A 16,735-nucleotide genomic window follows, 5' to 3' on the forward strand; every position below is an offset into this window, starting at 1 on the left:
TTTGTAAGCTATGGCCGAGCCACTGTGCATAGTCTCCATATAACAAGAGCTTATCCCAGTTACTACATACTTTACAGAAAAATGTTGGAAATCCCCTGCATAGTCAGCCTCTGGAGACCAACACATTTGAGGTTTCAACTCAATAACCTTTCATCAGAACTGGAGGAAAAAGTTAGCTTGCAGAGAAAAGGAGCAGGGTAGAAACAAACAAAGGAGAATGAGTGTCAGTTTGCGGCGAAAGGAATCCCACAGAGTTTCTCTCCCAGATACATTCACATTCTCGTGCTCTCGTGTGTGCTCTTTCACTTTCATGCACACGTAATCCATCATTCCATTGCTGGAATGTTGACTTTAAGCTGACAGAGTGCTGCATCTCTCCTCTGCGGTAGCACATTTCCTGGAATTACCACCCGTCCACACCAATTCGGCCCATGGTCTCTCTAAACTGACTAATATAAACAGGGTGAGCAGTCTATTCCAGTGGCTTGTTCTAGCTCAACTGTTTTCGAACGTGGGGAATAGAAGCCAACATAGATTTTGGGTTAAAGAAGAGCCAAGGCAAGAAAGTGGAGCCGAGATCAGATCAGCTTTATCTAATGGAAAGGAGGAACAGTTCAGAGGCTGAAGATCTGTTCCAGCACCTAATTATGTTCTTATAGAACAATTACAGCACAATTCAGGCCCTTCGACCCACAAAGCTGTGCCGAACAAAGTAGCATTCAAACCTGCTGTGCCATTCAGTAAGATCATGCAGTTCATCTTCTGTGTTAATGTCCAGGCCTCATATCCTCTAGTTCCCTTCACATCTAAATATCACTCTGTCTTGAATATAATCAGCGACTGAATAGTCATAAAACCTCTAGGGTAGGGAATTCTAAAGATGTGCAGCCATGAAGTGAAGAAATTTCTCATCTCAGTCCCAAACTGTAAACCACTTATCCTGAGACTCTGCCCCCTTTGTACAAAATGGATGCTCCTTGACTTCATGATGAGCTACAGGAAAGGACCTGGTGGTTGGATTTGGGCAGTGCGCCAAATGGTGGACAATCCTGAATCAGGTGTAAATCATTTGAGGAATTTAGCAGATTTATAGATAACCAAATCAGAAATCCAAAGAGAAATAATTCCGTTTTTCTTAAATGAAAATTTTTTTGGCACAATGAAGTGGGAAAGACTTTCAGTAACACTGTATGTTAACAAGAAAATCATGCATCTGGATATGGCTCCTATTTAACAAAAGCTTTCTTCCTTTAATGTTTCTTTCACACTCTTGTGTTCCTTGTGCAATTATAAATTCCTGATTCACATTCATGAGGGAAACCGTCTTAAATGGAGTAGAATTAATTTGTATTTTTCATGGTGAAAATTTGGTTACTTTTATATATGTAAATATTCCTTTATAAACTTAAAATTACCTACTGTATGCCTATTTAAAATGAAATCCTTAAAACTTGTTGAGAATGCTCTTATTCTACCTTCCTCAGCTGGATTTGAGTCTAGGTGCTTGGTGAAAGGTACAATGTCTAATCCACCGCATGATTCACATCTCCCAAGTCTAATTGTGAAATAAGCAAGAGTCTTTGAGTCATTCTTCATTTGTTTGTTGTTTTGGCTGGAGAGCTTTATAAACTGCAATGAGCTCATCAGTTTTTGGCTTTACTTAAGTCCACAACACCTTAAAGTAGTTCAGCTGTTTTTATCATGTATTTTGTGCATGCATTTTAACTCCTGATATTTTATTCCATTCTCTTGTGGTGTATCCATTACTAGCCGTGAGATTCACACCTTTTTGATTACATGTCCTGCATAATGAAACAGAGCTCTGTTAATGGTTTCAGCAGCTGAAATTATTCAATTACATTTTTTAAATTGCATTTTCAAGAGGCAAATTGTTTTTTTTGTTATTTAAGATTAAAATCATTAAGCAAATCTGCTACATGAATAATTACATCAGAATTTAATGAAGCAAAGTGAATTGCTCAGCTGCTTAAATAGAAAATATAATGTTTTAAAGTAACAAAGGGTAAATTCATTATCTGCAAAGTTTCAAATATATGATTATCCTTTTCGTATTTATCATTTTCAAAATGTATAATAACAGTAGCTCCTTTGAAATTTCGTGTAAAATTTTTCTCTGATTTAAATATAATTTGCTTTCTCAAGGAATTGTAGAGGGCCCAGGAAATGCTGCTTGTAATTCAGCAGTAATTGGTGGGCCAGCTTAGACATGTCAAAAAAAATGGTTGATATGAAGTATCAGTGTATCCACTGCGGTATGAAATTAATAGCCTGTGCCGCAGTAGTCTGAGATGGCACTTAAACTGGTACAACAGAACTGATCAAATCAGAAATGGTCCAAGGTCTCTGCTACTCCAATGGAAGGAATAGACCTCCTCATTTAGAAGAGGATAGCAGGTGGTCAGTGGAAATCAGTGGACATTCCTACTCCAATGTGTTGTCCAGTGGTCCTTGCTAGAAAGTTTTGTATTAAAGACACAAGTGCTGTAACTGCATAGCCAGATATTAGCATGAAAATGTGACAGAGCAATCAATATTTTGTATGTATTTGTTTCTTACACACCCCATTGTATTCACACAAGCTGTTCAATCTCCTGGTTTTTCATTATGTTCATTTTCACTCATAAACATTTAGCTTTACTTTTGTCACTACCACTAAATAATAGTATCGTAGTAGTGTTTGCTTCCCATACATCAAGAATGCCCTCATGTCTGACAGCTGAAGGTTGATTGACGGCTTCAGCTTGTCTCTTGGTTAGAGTTAATGTCTTCAGGTGAAGAAGGGAAGCAATGGAGAAAATTTGGGAGAAAGCCGCACTAAAAATTCCAGGGTTTGCTCATCTGTATCAATGTTTGTTGTCAACAGCTTTAACATGTGTAGCCTCAGCCATCACCAAGTTGGTGCATTAACCTTCTGCTCCAGAATTCAAGGCAGTGGGATGTGAGCTCTTAATTAATCTCTGGATTTTGGTTTCTTAAACAGCCAGATGCGATTTGTTTTCTGACATATTGACTAGGCCAGTTTGGAGAGTTTCCTAAACCAAACCAGTTTAGCCATCACTTTCTAAAATGAAATTGCAGCCACGTTATCCTGGTGGAATTATCCATTTGATGCTAAATATAATGAGTGGAAAGTTGAGCGTCTTGAACTAAGAATTACTTATTGTCCATCCTGAGCCATTTAAATGGTACAGAGACCAAATATGCAGCAAGTACAGGCAGTCCACTGGATCCTTGGATATAAAGAGAGAAACCAACTTCTGTTGGTATCTTCCCTCAGACCACTTCCAGATTCATGTTCGATCTGATTGAGACTTGGGAATAAGATGCTTGCCCAAAATGTCCTTCCGGGCTCAACTGGTTGTTTAGTTCAGAGGTTCCTAATCTTTTATTTTGCTGCACCTTCTTCTGAAAGTTTTGTTTTTCTCACAGGGGACGGTTCTGTAGACACTGCACAGAGCCTCATCCAAGTGGCTGTTCTTGAGGATATTTTTGTGTGTGGATAGACTGCACGATGGGGTCCACTTTTGTCCTCTGCAGGCATCCACAGGTGTTCTTTCTCGTAGTGGTCACTGAAATTTGGTGGAATGAAAGGATATCTTGGCTAACATTTCCTCGCACAAGACAGGGTACCATTTCCAATTCTTGGGATCCAGCTTTCCACCACAGCTAATGTAACTGTATCTAGCAATGTATTATTTTCACTAGTGGACCAATAGAATGTTTCTATTGGGATTCAGCATAAATTGGGTGTCACTGTATAAGTTTGCATAGAGAGTCCTAGTCTAGCTCTTTGTAATTGGATGTATAGGGAACTCTAAACTGTAGATTTGCCACTCTCAGGGAACACACATTGGAAAGAAGTTCACAAACTAAACTGCAGTGTACAATGCTGGTGGTGTAAATCATGAACTCCAAATTTTAATTGAATTTGAATTATAATTTTTACAAATTGTGTTTGACTTTATCCTTTTAAATAAACTTTGTTTACAACAAAACATCCTGTGGTGAGCCCTTTGCATAACAATGCTAGGGTCTACAAGATCTATTTTTCTGCAGAAATGATCATAATTTAATGAAAGTAAGTAGAAGAATATATTTAAATATCAATAATTGCAGGTTGTTTGGATGTTATAGCTGTGGAATGTTTCCCGTACTGTTCACCTTTGCAGAGCCTTGTTGGAACAGACAAGATTGAAAATTTGTTTTTAAAGCATTCAGGGCAAAAATGATGTATTAAGGTGTGTATATAATTTGTATAAAAATACCTAATTCAAAGTTGTTGCTTGTTGGACAAAATGTGTAATTGAAAAAAAATTCTTGTGTGCATTTTGTTATGGCTCATTTTAGGAACCAAACCATAGTTTGCATTTTTCCAGAGAGAGACAGTCATTTGAGGCACATGACTGCCAAATATAGGTTTAGTATCTCACTTTTTTTTAAAAAAAAGTGCTTTTGCCACAACCAATGGTGATTACAGTGAGGAACAGCTTGGTCATCAAGCTTCTATTTGACAGGAAAATTCACCAGAATTTATTTTGCCCAAAAGATTGGCTTTTTATTGAATCAGGCAAATTGATTTTTTTTTAAACTTATTCACAATATATCCATGATCCTGAATGAATTAATTGGTTTGCAAAATGGATGTTCTGCTGTACCTCATTACATTGACCTCCTTGATCTTGTCGATTTTGGTATTGTCAGTTGCACTGCCCCAGCTAAACTCAGCACCAGAAGCACGTGGGGAGATGTGTGTTATCAGACCAACAGCTCAAAATATAATATTAAAATCACAGCAGCTTATTCCCTAAGTTAGAAGAACATAATCCTTTGCATTTGTGTTGGCCCCTCACACTGCTCTGCCATTTGATCAGATCATGGCTTCTTTTACCTTAGTGTTACTTTGCTGCACTTTGCCCACATCCCTTGACTCCCTAGATATTCAAAAAATCTGGGTGAAGACCTTTCTTCTCATTCCAGTTGTGAATGGCTGATCCCTTATTTTGAGAAGACTTCTGGCTCTAGGTGACCCATTCAGGAAAGCATTATCCCTGCATCGACCGCTCAAGGCCTGTAAGAATTTTGTATGTTTCAACGAGATCACCTTCCATTCTTCCAAACTCAAGAGTATAGGCCCAGCCTGCTTAATATGTCCTTGTACAACAAACCACCATTCCAGGAATCAGACTGGTGCACCTTCAATGTACTCCCTCTTCCGCAAGTATGTCCTCCTCTGGGTAGGGTTACCAGACCTGTCGTTAATATTTCACATTTAGTCCTGTCGAGGTCACATAGAGTTGTGCCTTTAACCTTGATCTCAAATCCTATTGTAGTATGTCTGGCATACCATTTGCCTTCCTAATTGCTTGCTGCATCTGCACATTAACTTTGTGATTCTGCATACTAACGCCATTTAATTTCTCACCATTTAAAACCTTTTTTTTTACCAAAATGGGCGTTCTCCTGCTTTTCCATGGTATCATTCACAGGCCAAGTCTTTGCTCATTCACTTGACTTGTCTAAATCTCTGAGAAGTGTCTCTACATTCCTCCACACTACACACTGCCACCCAGCTTTATATTATCAGCTGACTTGAATATAGATATTTTAGATATTTATTAGTCACATGTACATCGAAACACAGTGAAACATCTTTTTGCGTTACTGAGAATGTGTTCGGGAGGGCAGCTCACAAGTGTTGCCACTCTTCTGGTGCCGACACAGCATGCCCACAGCTCCTAACCTGTACGTCTTTGGACTGCACTTGGTTTACACATCCAAATCATTGATTGTGAACAGCTTGGACCCCAGCACTGATACTTGTCATAGCCTCCCCACCTGTAACTGACCAGTTTATTCCCAGTCTGTTTTCCATCACTTAACTGGTCTTCAGTCCACACCTGTATCTAACCCTCAATCCCATGTGCTCTAATGACCTCTTCTGCAGCATTTTATCAAAGGCCTTCTCAAAGTCCAGATACACCGTATCCACTGGTCCTCCCATGTGTTCTGCTTATTATAACCTCAAAGAAACTAAGATTTATCAAACATAATTTCCCTTCCGTAAATCTATGTTGATTCTTCCCAATCTTATTACTTGTTTCTAAGTGCCCTGTTTTCACTTCATTAATAATAAATTTTCAGCATTTTCCCTATTATCAGAAGTTCACACTTTAAACTCTTGTGGTTGCTACAGTAGCAGTTGCAATAGTGCCTGCATTGACAGTGATGAACAAAGTTTCCTATTAAGTAGAAAACAACAACCACATTGATTTTTGGCAGAGATGATGCTGGGTGATATGTTGAGATGAAGGATTGAAACTTTAAGCAGAGTTGTACATCATTCGTTGCTCTCCCTCCTATTCTGACCTCATGACAGCCAAGTGCTAACTCTTGAGCAAATTGAACTTGATTGAGAAACACTACTGTCAAGTAATTCATTCAAATCAGGCATATTCAAGCCTTGATCAACATGATGTTTTGCATTTCACCCATCACAGGTTTAAGGTTTTAAGTTCTGCTCACTGGTGATGGCCATATCTAAAGTCATGTGGTTTCTGACACTTATCTACTGCTACCAGGATTGCTGGCCATTTTAATAGCTAGTAGCTTGGAAGTGCTGTAATAAACATTGGGACCAGGTGATATCCATGTATCTTTCTCCTTGAATTTTGTGCCCTTCCAACCTGCGTTATTATTCCTTCCAGGTAATGATGGGTTAGTGGGGCACTGTTCGCTTTGGCATCAGTTGCCGCTTTGTTATTTTGTCTGTTAGTCTGAAAACAAAGACCAAAGTGGTTGAGACCAGTTTCTTTTGCCATCTTTCCACTGGCGCACCTTTCAGCGGGTGTTGCGGAGTAGCTCTCTGGGATGGGGACGTGAGTAAGCTCTTCCGTAGTCATAGAGTCACACAGCACAGACGCAGGTCTTCAGCATAAGTCTGCATCAACTCCATCAAGCATCCATTCGTGCTAATCCCATTTTACTCCCCTCCACGTTCCCATCAGCTCCTCACAGGTTCTACCACTGTCACCATGCACACCTACATGTAGGGACAACTTATAATGGCTAATTAGCCTCCCAACCCACAAGTCTCTGGGATGTGGGAGGAAACTGGAGCACCGAGGGGAAAACCATGTGGTCACAGGGATAATGTACAAACTCCACGCAGACAGCAGCAGAAGTCAGTATTGAACATGGATCGCAGTAGTTGAGGCAGATCTACTGGCTGCACCACTGTGGCACCCTTTCCTTACAAGCCTCATTCATGAATATAATCATCACAAACTGGGATTAATTGTGAAAGTTTCCTGATCCATCACAGTCACAGAATAAAATATAGGGAAATCATTTGGCTCATAACCTTGGTGAGAAATATAGCTTTAGATACCCATCATGTCACATTTCGTGATTCCCATCACTATGACCCTGACTGCAAACTCATTTCAAATGTAATCATTGTATGTATTTATGTGTCTCATGCAACTACAAGAGATTAAAAGAGTGAAAATCTCATCGACAAGCAAGGGAACAAACTTGCACACATGGGCCATGTTCCCACTCCAGATTGCTACTTGCTGAAAGGTGCCCAGTAGAAATAAAGCAAAAGAATCTGTTCTGGCTACGAACAGCTCTTAACCAGTGTGGTCTGTGCTTTCAGCTTTGTGATGGTGTCATCTTTATTAATTCTAAACTGACTTCTTCCAGCAGATTGTTTGTAGATACAAACTTTGTCCTTTGTCGGTGTCACAAACTTCATTCTCCTGGCATCAGTTCCATCCTTTCCTGGGAATTGTCTGTGGCTGAGTTAAACTGCTCAAAGCCTTGTGTTATTTGACCATGAGATGAGTTGCCAATTGCAGGACTGCACTATTATTAACACACAACAATGAGTGTACATCAAAAATACTCTATAAATCACTCTGAGATGTGATTGGGGCTTTTTTTTAAATGTAGGCTCTCATTTTTCTTTAGCTTGACCACATCCACTGATTATGCTGGTTTGTAACATCATATCAATCTTGGTTATGTTTCAGATGGAACCTGAGCACCGTGTTAACAAGTTTCTGTCACTCCTAAAAGAAGAAGGAAGGTTGGTTTCGTTATTTTTTTGCAGCCTCACCCCATCTCCATCATCCCATTTTTATACTAACTTCTGTGCATTGTAGGCAGTAGAAGCTTTGGATGTGTTGAGAATGCAAAGTTGGAAACTGCTCAAGAAAGTATTGAAATAATTGATTCAGAATTAACCAGCAGCTTATGAATTGCATGATAACTTGAATCTACTCCCTCCCTGCGATTATTTCTCAGTACAATTTCTCTTGGTTGTATCTTACAGTGATCCTCATCGCCGGGATCATTGGGAATAAAAACAGGAAAGACTATCTGGTCAACACTGTGAATCACATCCAACGAAGAAGCACCAACTGAGAAGAAAGGAATCTCCAATCTAAGACCCTTAGCATTTTGCATGCTCCTTGCAAAGAAACTTCTCTTACATGTCTTAAATTAAAATATATACAACATAGACATCAGCATTCTTGGTTTTGTTGATTTTAGTACTGGAAATACACCAGGCATTTTTAAAGATATTTTCACTTGTTGCTATGCAGATCAGTGTCCCTCTTCACTACAGTTCAAACCTTAGAGCTTTCAAAGTGAATGTCATTTTGTTAAATTGTGCACTTATGAACTGATTGACACAGTAGGAAAGGTAGAAAGATGAGCTAGTAACACTGGTTTGGAGAATTTGTGATACGTTGGATTGGTTCTATACGTGGATGACAACAATATGTCGCTTTATCGGGATTGGGAAAAGAGGAAAATTTCACGTTAGGGATTTGCATGGAATTTTATTCCCACAAGTAGGACTTGGCTGCAGTTGTGCATCCTTGTCTCAGCACTTCACTTGATTCTTAGTGTGAATTTACTTCGGATAACATTTATGTTAAATTCTGGTCAGAAGTTTGAGTTTTCTGCAACTGAAATTCCAGAGCTGGTATCAGTCTTTTATCTTTGTGTGTTCTTAAACTGCCTGGAATATTGATTGGAAATCTAATGAACCCCCATTTTCCCTTCCCAAAATTCTAGTACCTTCTTGATTTAAATATTGCAAACATAATGTCCACAGATTGATGGAGCCTAGTCTTCGTTATATAGAATATAAATCAAAGTGTTATTTTTGACAAGATTTAAATGTTCAAATATAGATCTGTACTTTTATTGCATACACAATTTTGTTGTAGTCCTGCTTGTGCGGTTGCAATAGATTGTGACTTCATTCTGTTTGGGGCCAACTGTGAAATGTTTTATGCACCTGACCCTTCTCTGTTGCTCTGCTCTCTTCCTCATCCTGCAGCTGTTGTGAATTAAATTCAGAGCAGTTCTCAATCCCGAGAAGTGAATCTCTCATTTATCAGCCACGTACAGCTCCAGGCTAGGTGGGTAAGGGAGATCGCAACTGATGGGACTCAAACTGTTGAAACTCTGGGAATAAGCTGATCAAAACTATTATATTTCTGGTTCCCTGTGGATTGTGGAGGCCATGTGTTGGAAAGAGGGCTCATTGCTTGATTTAGGTAATCATTACATTTATTTTTAGGTCCTAGAAACATTTTTGCTAACCTTTCTCATATATATATATATACACACACACAAAATGAACTCCTTTCAAAACAAAAAGAATAATGGAGATCTTGAGTGCATCCATCTTGATTGAGTGCAATAAGCAAGCATTGCTCCTATTAAAATGAATTGCCTGATCAGTCTGATGGCACTGTAAGACTGGTGTCCAGCCAGGCTTGGTCTGTACTTCCATCTGCATCCAAGCACTTTGGAATGTCGCAGTAGTATCAGGCTGTTCAAATGATCATCTACTTGTGTGGCCGTTAGTTTCAATCACCAATGATGACCTGATGCAAATGTTGCTGTGAAGAATAATCATGATCCAGTATTTGGTGAATGATGCTTCTGGAATGCTGGAGGCTGGTGAAGTAGCTGGGTGTCTTCTCACCTTATCCTTGCTCTATATCCCATAACCAGGGCCCTGTCATTTTGTAATGCTGCGGATTTTACATTCGTTAATTAACTTGCTCAAATTATAATGTGTAACAATGGCTGTAGTTGAGTCACCGTAATACATTGTGAGCAAAATCCACTAGGAATGATTGGGCCAGGACACTTTTATAGCATTTCCCAGCATTCTGCGTTTTTAACCAATTGAAATTCTTGTCCATTTTGCAAGTTTCAGAAGCCAGCTATGGAAATCTTCAAACTGAAACCTAGAATGCAGATGTCTACTGATAAATGTTTTGACGTCTTGTTTGGGAAAATGCAGCTTACCTTCTTGACTGTATTTATTTCTGTGCTGTTTACAATATGTAAGTATTTAAGAAAAAAACAAGGATTATAAAAAACAAAGCTTTTCTGTGATAGCTCTCCATTGTTGAGGTGAAATATTTGTGTAAATTAATGGGCCTAAGAATGGACATCATTTGATGATGGTGCCCAGATGTCTTCATGGATCTATGCTCATCGAATGTCCCAAGTTGTAATGAATTCTGTTCTACTGTGATGTAAATCTTTTTACAGTGAAAATGTGCTGTTATTCAAAGCTGTTTAATACATGTAGAGTTGAATGCAGCTGTGATGCAATAAAGATTCAGATGACTGACTTAGTTGGGTACCTTCTGTTTGAAGTGTTACCAAAGACATGAACAAAAACCCATAATAGAGTTCTGAGTTCCAAACATGGTGAAGGATCTGTTGGCCAGTGTGGATTAACCAAAATAGTATCTGAACTCCAAAGGTTAGAATCATTTAAAGAGAGATTACATAAACTAGGATTGTAGTTTGAAATTTGGAAGATTAGGGAGTGATTTGACTGAAGGTATTATATTAACCAACTTGCCCTGAACAATTCCTTAGCCAGCTCCACAAGATATAGAGTTTATTTGTCTGTCTGCCCTATTCCTCAGGTTGGGAAGTCTAAGATTACGGGCCAATCTAACAATTAGAGTGAAGTTGGGCCCCAGTTCTTCACACGGGATGTTGATGTTTAGATGTCCTGAAATCTATTGGCAATCTGATGTTTTAACCCAGGTCAAAATTGTGCTCTTTGGGAGAGCTGGCACAAAAAGAACAAAGACTGGCTAAGCTATTGTTTATCAGAAAGTGTAAGTGCCAAAAGTGATGGAACTTGCATTTATTTGAATGAATGTTGGTTGATTTTACTCCATTCACCTGTGGAAGTTGGAAGGTCATTCAGAGTTTACAAATGGAGATAGGGATTAAAGTCTTGGCCACAAAAGGAAAGAGACTGAAATGGTCTGACTGACATTTTCAAGAGTGTGAAAGGTTAGGCCAAAGAACCTTAACAGTGGAAGGAATAGTTTAGTGAATACTATATATTTCTGTGGTAGATAATAAACTTAACAAAAGTCATAGTACAAAGAGTTGGTGCAGGATCGGTGTAAATGGTTTCCTGATCGTCAGTCTGGTCTCATTGGGTCAAAGAGCCTGCGCACTATATGGTGACTGTTATGACTGAGGATGCATCATCAATGCAAACCGCTAACATAAGGAACAGAAATAGATTTCAAGAGACAACAACTTGTTGCTGAAGAAGGGTGACTTGGTCTAATGCCAAAGAGAGGGGTTTGAGAGACTAGAATTGACTTTGCTTACTACTGTGCATTCTTCACAGATCTCCCAAACAAAGCTGTATGCTAGGGCAAACCGTACTTTTGTGTGGGTCTGTGCATCATCGACAAAATGATTCACTTAAAATCATGCAAAAGTTAGAAACTTTAATGAGTTGTACAATGGGAAATTCTAATTTTAAGAGTATTCCATCAATGTCTTCATTTCTCTTGAAAGTAACTGGTCATTAATCGAATAGCTGTGTGTGGTACATTGATGCCACAGAAAGGCTACCATTTAAGCTGCATATGTCCCTGCACTTACTTTACAACACTTTGTACATTCAGTTTGTGTTTCATTGTGAAAGGAGCTATGAAAATGGCAGCAAATACTGGTACCTGCTACTAGTTGCCTCTCAACAGTACTGGCATGACTAGGGAAGCCAAGTGTTGAAGGAAATTCTACAAAGGGGGGTGGGGGGGAGAGCAAATCAAATTAATTGCCAAAACAAAAGGCTGCAGGGCATGCAGGTGCTATTCTGTTCCACTTGTGCAGTTGATCTGTTGTTATTGCCAGTGGCAAATATTTCAGAAAATATTCAGTCGTAATGTAATGAGGCTGGAAAATCTGTGTCCAAATAAGGCCTGCTTTTTAAAGCCAATCTTTTTCCGAAAGTTGGCATTTTAGTTACATATAACCGAATCAGTGCAAATCCTAAACTTGATAACGTTTGATTCCAATGTCGTATTTTAATTTACTCTTTCAAACATGCAACATAGACCTTGTGCAGAAGTCTGCCACTGAGTAGAAGGCTATAGTGAGCCACAAAATAGTTCAGAGTCAATAGAAGTTCACTTGGGAAAACACTTTATAACTTTGGGGTGACATTCAAGCCAGACCTACTTGACAGGTGTAGAAAATGTTAAAATAACAATTTAGATTGACAATGCATCTTTGATATAGTAAAATGTTCATAGGCATCTAACAAGAATGTTATCAATAATATTTGGCTCTAAACTGCAGAGATATTAGTGTTGATTAATTGAAGCTTGGTCAGTGTTAACTTCTAACAGGCTTCTCAAAGGAGAAGAGAGAGAAAAACGATGGAATGGTTTAGGGAAGCAATTCCAGAATCTGGGACTCGACTGCTACAGATTGGTAGCCATTGGTGGAGTGATTAAAATGGAGGATGCATAAGAGGTCAGAATTGGAGGATTGCAGGTATTTCAAAAGGTTGGAGGGGACTGACAATCAGGAAGGAGAGGCCATGTAAGAGATTTTTAAATTGAGTGTGTTATTTAACTAAAGTCAGTGAGCACTTGGGCCCTTGGTGAAAAAGACGATGCAGGTTAAGATGCAGATCAGAGTTGTCATGAGCTCAGGTTTAGAGAGCATGGAAGGTAGGAGTCTTACCACGAGTGCAATAGAAAAGAGCTTGGAGCTAACAAAGCTGTGGGAGAGGTTTTCATGAGCAGATGAGCTGAAACAGGAATGGAGTCGGGTGTATTTATGGAGGTGCAAATAAGAAGTGATAGTGGTGGCACATATGAGGTTTAAGATCAAAGTCTGAATGCAGATGGAGAGGCAATGGAACGAGGGGCGGTCAAGTACTCAGTACAGCTCTCTGCTATGATGGATCTAAGGAAGAGAGGTGGAAAGTAGTGCAACATATTTTATCGTTCCTAAGGTTGCAAGGAAACTTAAAGACAATAATGACAGGAGCATCACCTGGCAAACGCAAGCTGCGACTCAAAATCCAAAGAATAGGAAGAAGTACAACGTCAAATTTGTTGTACCTCAGTAGAACTGTGTGCTAATCTTCAGTATCATGCAGCCCAGCTGAAGGAACTGATCACCACACACTAGGAACCAGATGAGAGTGCAGAAGCAGCTGCTGGATAAATTTGCCGATGTTTGAAGGAACTGGAAAGCTTAGAGGGAATATACCATGTGGAGCTGGATGAGGGCAAACAATTGATACTGCTCCAAGACGTGTTCCAGCTGCTGTCAAAGAGAAACTGAGCACTGAGCTTGGACTGCTGGAAGCGGGGATCATCCCTGGTAGCCCTTGGGCATCAAGCTTGGTGTGTGTAGATAAGCCGTGGATCTGATTGGATTCACATGATCTGAATAAGGCACTGAAGGCGATGGAAGATACTGTCAGATTTGAGCAGAACAAACATTTTCAGTCTGCTGGATGCACTGAATGGAAGTCGGTAGGTTGGCCATGGCAAAGAGAGTTTATTTCTAATGAGTTTCCAAATCCCTTTTGGGAGATACCAGGACAGAAGACCTGTTTGGGTTTAGAACCATATTCAAAAAGTTTCAGTGAAGACTGGATCCAGTGTATGAAGGACTTGCTGATGAGAAAACCATATTGGATGATGATCCAGTTATTGGAGAAGGATAAGCCATTGTAGGGGTAGCAATTGACCACAACAGAAAGATGAGAGCACTTACTGAACAGAAGCAGAAAGGTGCAGTGTAGTGCAATCTGCAGTTTCCATTGTGAGCCATGTGGTCAACGCAGAAGGACTGCAACCAGATCTGGTGGAGGCTGTGATGGAAATACTAAGTTGGACTGATGTCAGTGGGGTCCAACATTTCACAAGGTTTATCAACTACTGAAGCAAACTCCTGCCCCATCTGAGTGAGGAGAGGAGACCTGAGAAGGAGCAACATTGCATGATGTTGGAAGGACATCCTGGAGCAAGCAGCCCAACAACTCAATGGGATGGTTACAGCAGAGCCAGTGCTGTACTGCTTCAATGATCAAAAAGAGCTGATGCATCAAACAGACATCTCAGAAAAAGGCCAAGGAGCAGCCAATCCCACGAGATGGCCAGCCAGTTAGCGTACACAAGTTGAGGTCTGAGAGCCGCTGAAGCACACTAAGATCAAATTGGAAGAGAGATGTTGAGCGTGACATTTGGATTTGACAGGTTCCACCAGTACACATGGGAGTCGTGCACATTACAGGCTGATCACAAGCCCCTGCAAGTGAAGAATCCTCAGACTAGAAGGAAGCTCCAAGAAACGACGTTAGTGGTTACTGTCTACTGTTCAGGCAGTAGGATGTACATGGTGAATAGCTCTATGGTTGTACTACTATAGAGGTGTACAACTCTATAGTTGTTCATATCGTCTTGCAGGAAGGAAAGTTCAAAGACGCACAGAACTGGAGCAGGGGAATACACTGAAGGATCTCCCTATGGCAAAGCCATTGAAGAAGCTGCTGCAAGAATTGTATGCAGGTGTAGTGATCGAGTGGCCAGAGAAGCAGTAAGATTTCACCCACAGTCTTGCCGTGTACTTCTATATGCAAGATGAGCTCAGTGCTTCTGAGGGATTGTTTACCAGAATGAATGATGGTTCCAAATCCAGAAGAGAGAAATGCTAGAACACTTGCTCACTGCATCTGGAGAAGGCAGCTGTTTGAGGAGAGCTTTTGACCCTCTGTACTGCCCAGGAATGACCACAGTAGTGAAAGACTTCACCAGGAAATGTGATGTGTGCATACTGCAGACCTGTGGAGACCAGGCAACTAAAGATGCCCAGGATTCAACATGTGCTGGATAGACCTTGAGTAAGGGCAGGACCAGACCTCCTTACAGCTGGAACCCTCAAGATGTTTAAGCAATGCTGCAGGGCTGTGACCTGCAGAGAAATGAACCTACTGCTGGAAGCTGGGATTAGGTTGGGTAGCTCTTTGTTGACCAGCTTGGTCAAAACCACCTGGTGGCAGCTAATTATTCTTCCAACATCCTGGAAATTGGCGACTTTGACTCAGACACATCTTCAGAGACTGAAAGCTCAGTTAACCAGAGGCAGTATTCCATTCAAGGTTCTAACAGAATTTGCTGCAGGTGGGTTTGCAAAATTTGTAGCTGTGGATATTCATTCATACATCATTGTCGCTCATAATCCAAAGGAACAGCAGAGAATACTGCACAAGAATGGTGCATCAGAGAACAGCAAGAGAAGCACTGAATGGTGTGGACACCAGGGTCCACTTCCAGCCCAACCCAGTGGCCACTGAACTAGGCTCCCAGAACCCTTCTCCATTCCTCCTCAGAGCAATTACCTTCCTATGGTACCTTCATTAGTCTTCATCCCAAGGGATCGAGATTCTGCCAACTGCCCAACAGGTATTGAAGCCTAGAATTCCAACTGGAATTTGAGGCTGAGAGAGAGAATGAAAAGCAAGCTTCCTTCCGCAAGGGGGCAGTTAAGGGAGATGTTACCACCTTAATTCGGGTGACAGGGGGTGAGAATCCAACCAGAAACACCAACAAGAAAGATGGCAGAAGGCTACAGAGATCAGACAGTTGTCACAACCCAGATCCTATGGGAAGAAGACTGTAAGGTACCAGATTCAGATTGTTTGTTGTCAGGGTGCAATGAAATTCCTTGCTCGCATGAATCTCACAGAGTAAAAAGTACACATAGTAAGAATAAATCAAATGATAAAGGCAAAAGAGCAGAATGGTGCAAAGATTGTAGTGCAGTCTGAAGTAGTGTAAAAAGAAATGCAGAAGTGGCAATAACAGAATAACTGAGGGAGGTTGAATTTAACGTCCGAGAACATGGCAGCACCACCGGGAAGGGGATGTGAAAGAGATAATATTCGAGAAATAAAGGACTGCAGATGCTGGAATCGAGATGAAAAACACAATGATGCTGAAGGAACTCAGCAGGCCAGGCAGCGTCTGTGGATGGTTCCTGAAGAAGGGTCCTGGCCCAAAACATTGACCGCCTGCTTTTCTCCACGGATGCTGCCTGGCCTGCTGAGTTCCTCCAGCATCATCGTGTTTTTCATCGATGTGAAAGAGGTGATTGGTTCAAAATTCTGATAGCAGTGGGGGCACTGGGTTAGGCATCATCTGAGGGAGGCTGTGGAAGGAGCTTGGGAGACTGAAGCTGATGATGAACTAACAGATGTACTGCAACCTCTGCTGCAGGGCAAGAACACAGCAGCTTGACCAGGCCCCAGTAAACACTAGTCAGAGACAAGTTCTGGGAGAACTCTCCACCAACCAAAACATCTCATGAATTTTGTGCTGCACTAGATGTGAAT

General features: G+C 40.6%; 1 protein-coding gene across 1 annotated transcript in view; it reads left to right on the plus strand.

Moving 5' to 3' along the window:
* Positions 1 to 10,690, plus strand: part of LOC127582931 (vesicle-fusing ATPase) — a 220,155-nt gene extending 209,465 nt beyond the window's left edge. The window contains exons 20-21 of the mRNA XM_052038589.1: positions 8,055 to 8,110; positions 8,357 to 10,690. Coding sequence (XP_051894549.1) covers positions 8,055 to 8,110; positions 8,357 to 8,387 — 87 coding nt within the window. The 3' untranslated portion in view covers positions 8,388 to 10,690. The remainder of the gene's footprint in view (positions 1 to 8,054; positions 8,111 to 8,356) is intronic.
* The last annotated feature ends 6,045 nt before the right edge of the window (positions 10,691 to 16,735 follow it).

The sequence above is a fragment of the Pristis pectinata genome, chromosome 25, assembly GCF_009764475.1.
Source record: "Pristis pectinata isolate sPriPec2 chromosome 25, sPriPec2.1.pri, whole genome shotgun sequence".
NCBI lineage: Eukaryota > Metazoa > Chordata > Chondrichthyes > Rhinopristiformes > Pristidae > Pristis > Pristis pectinata.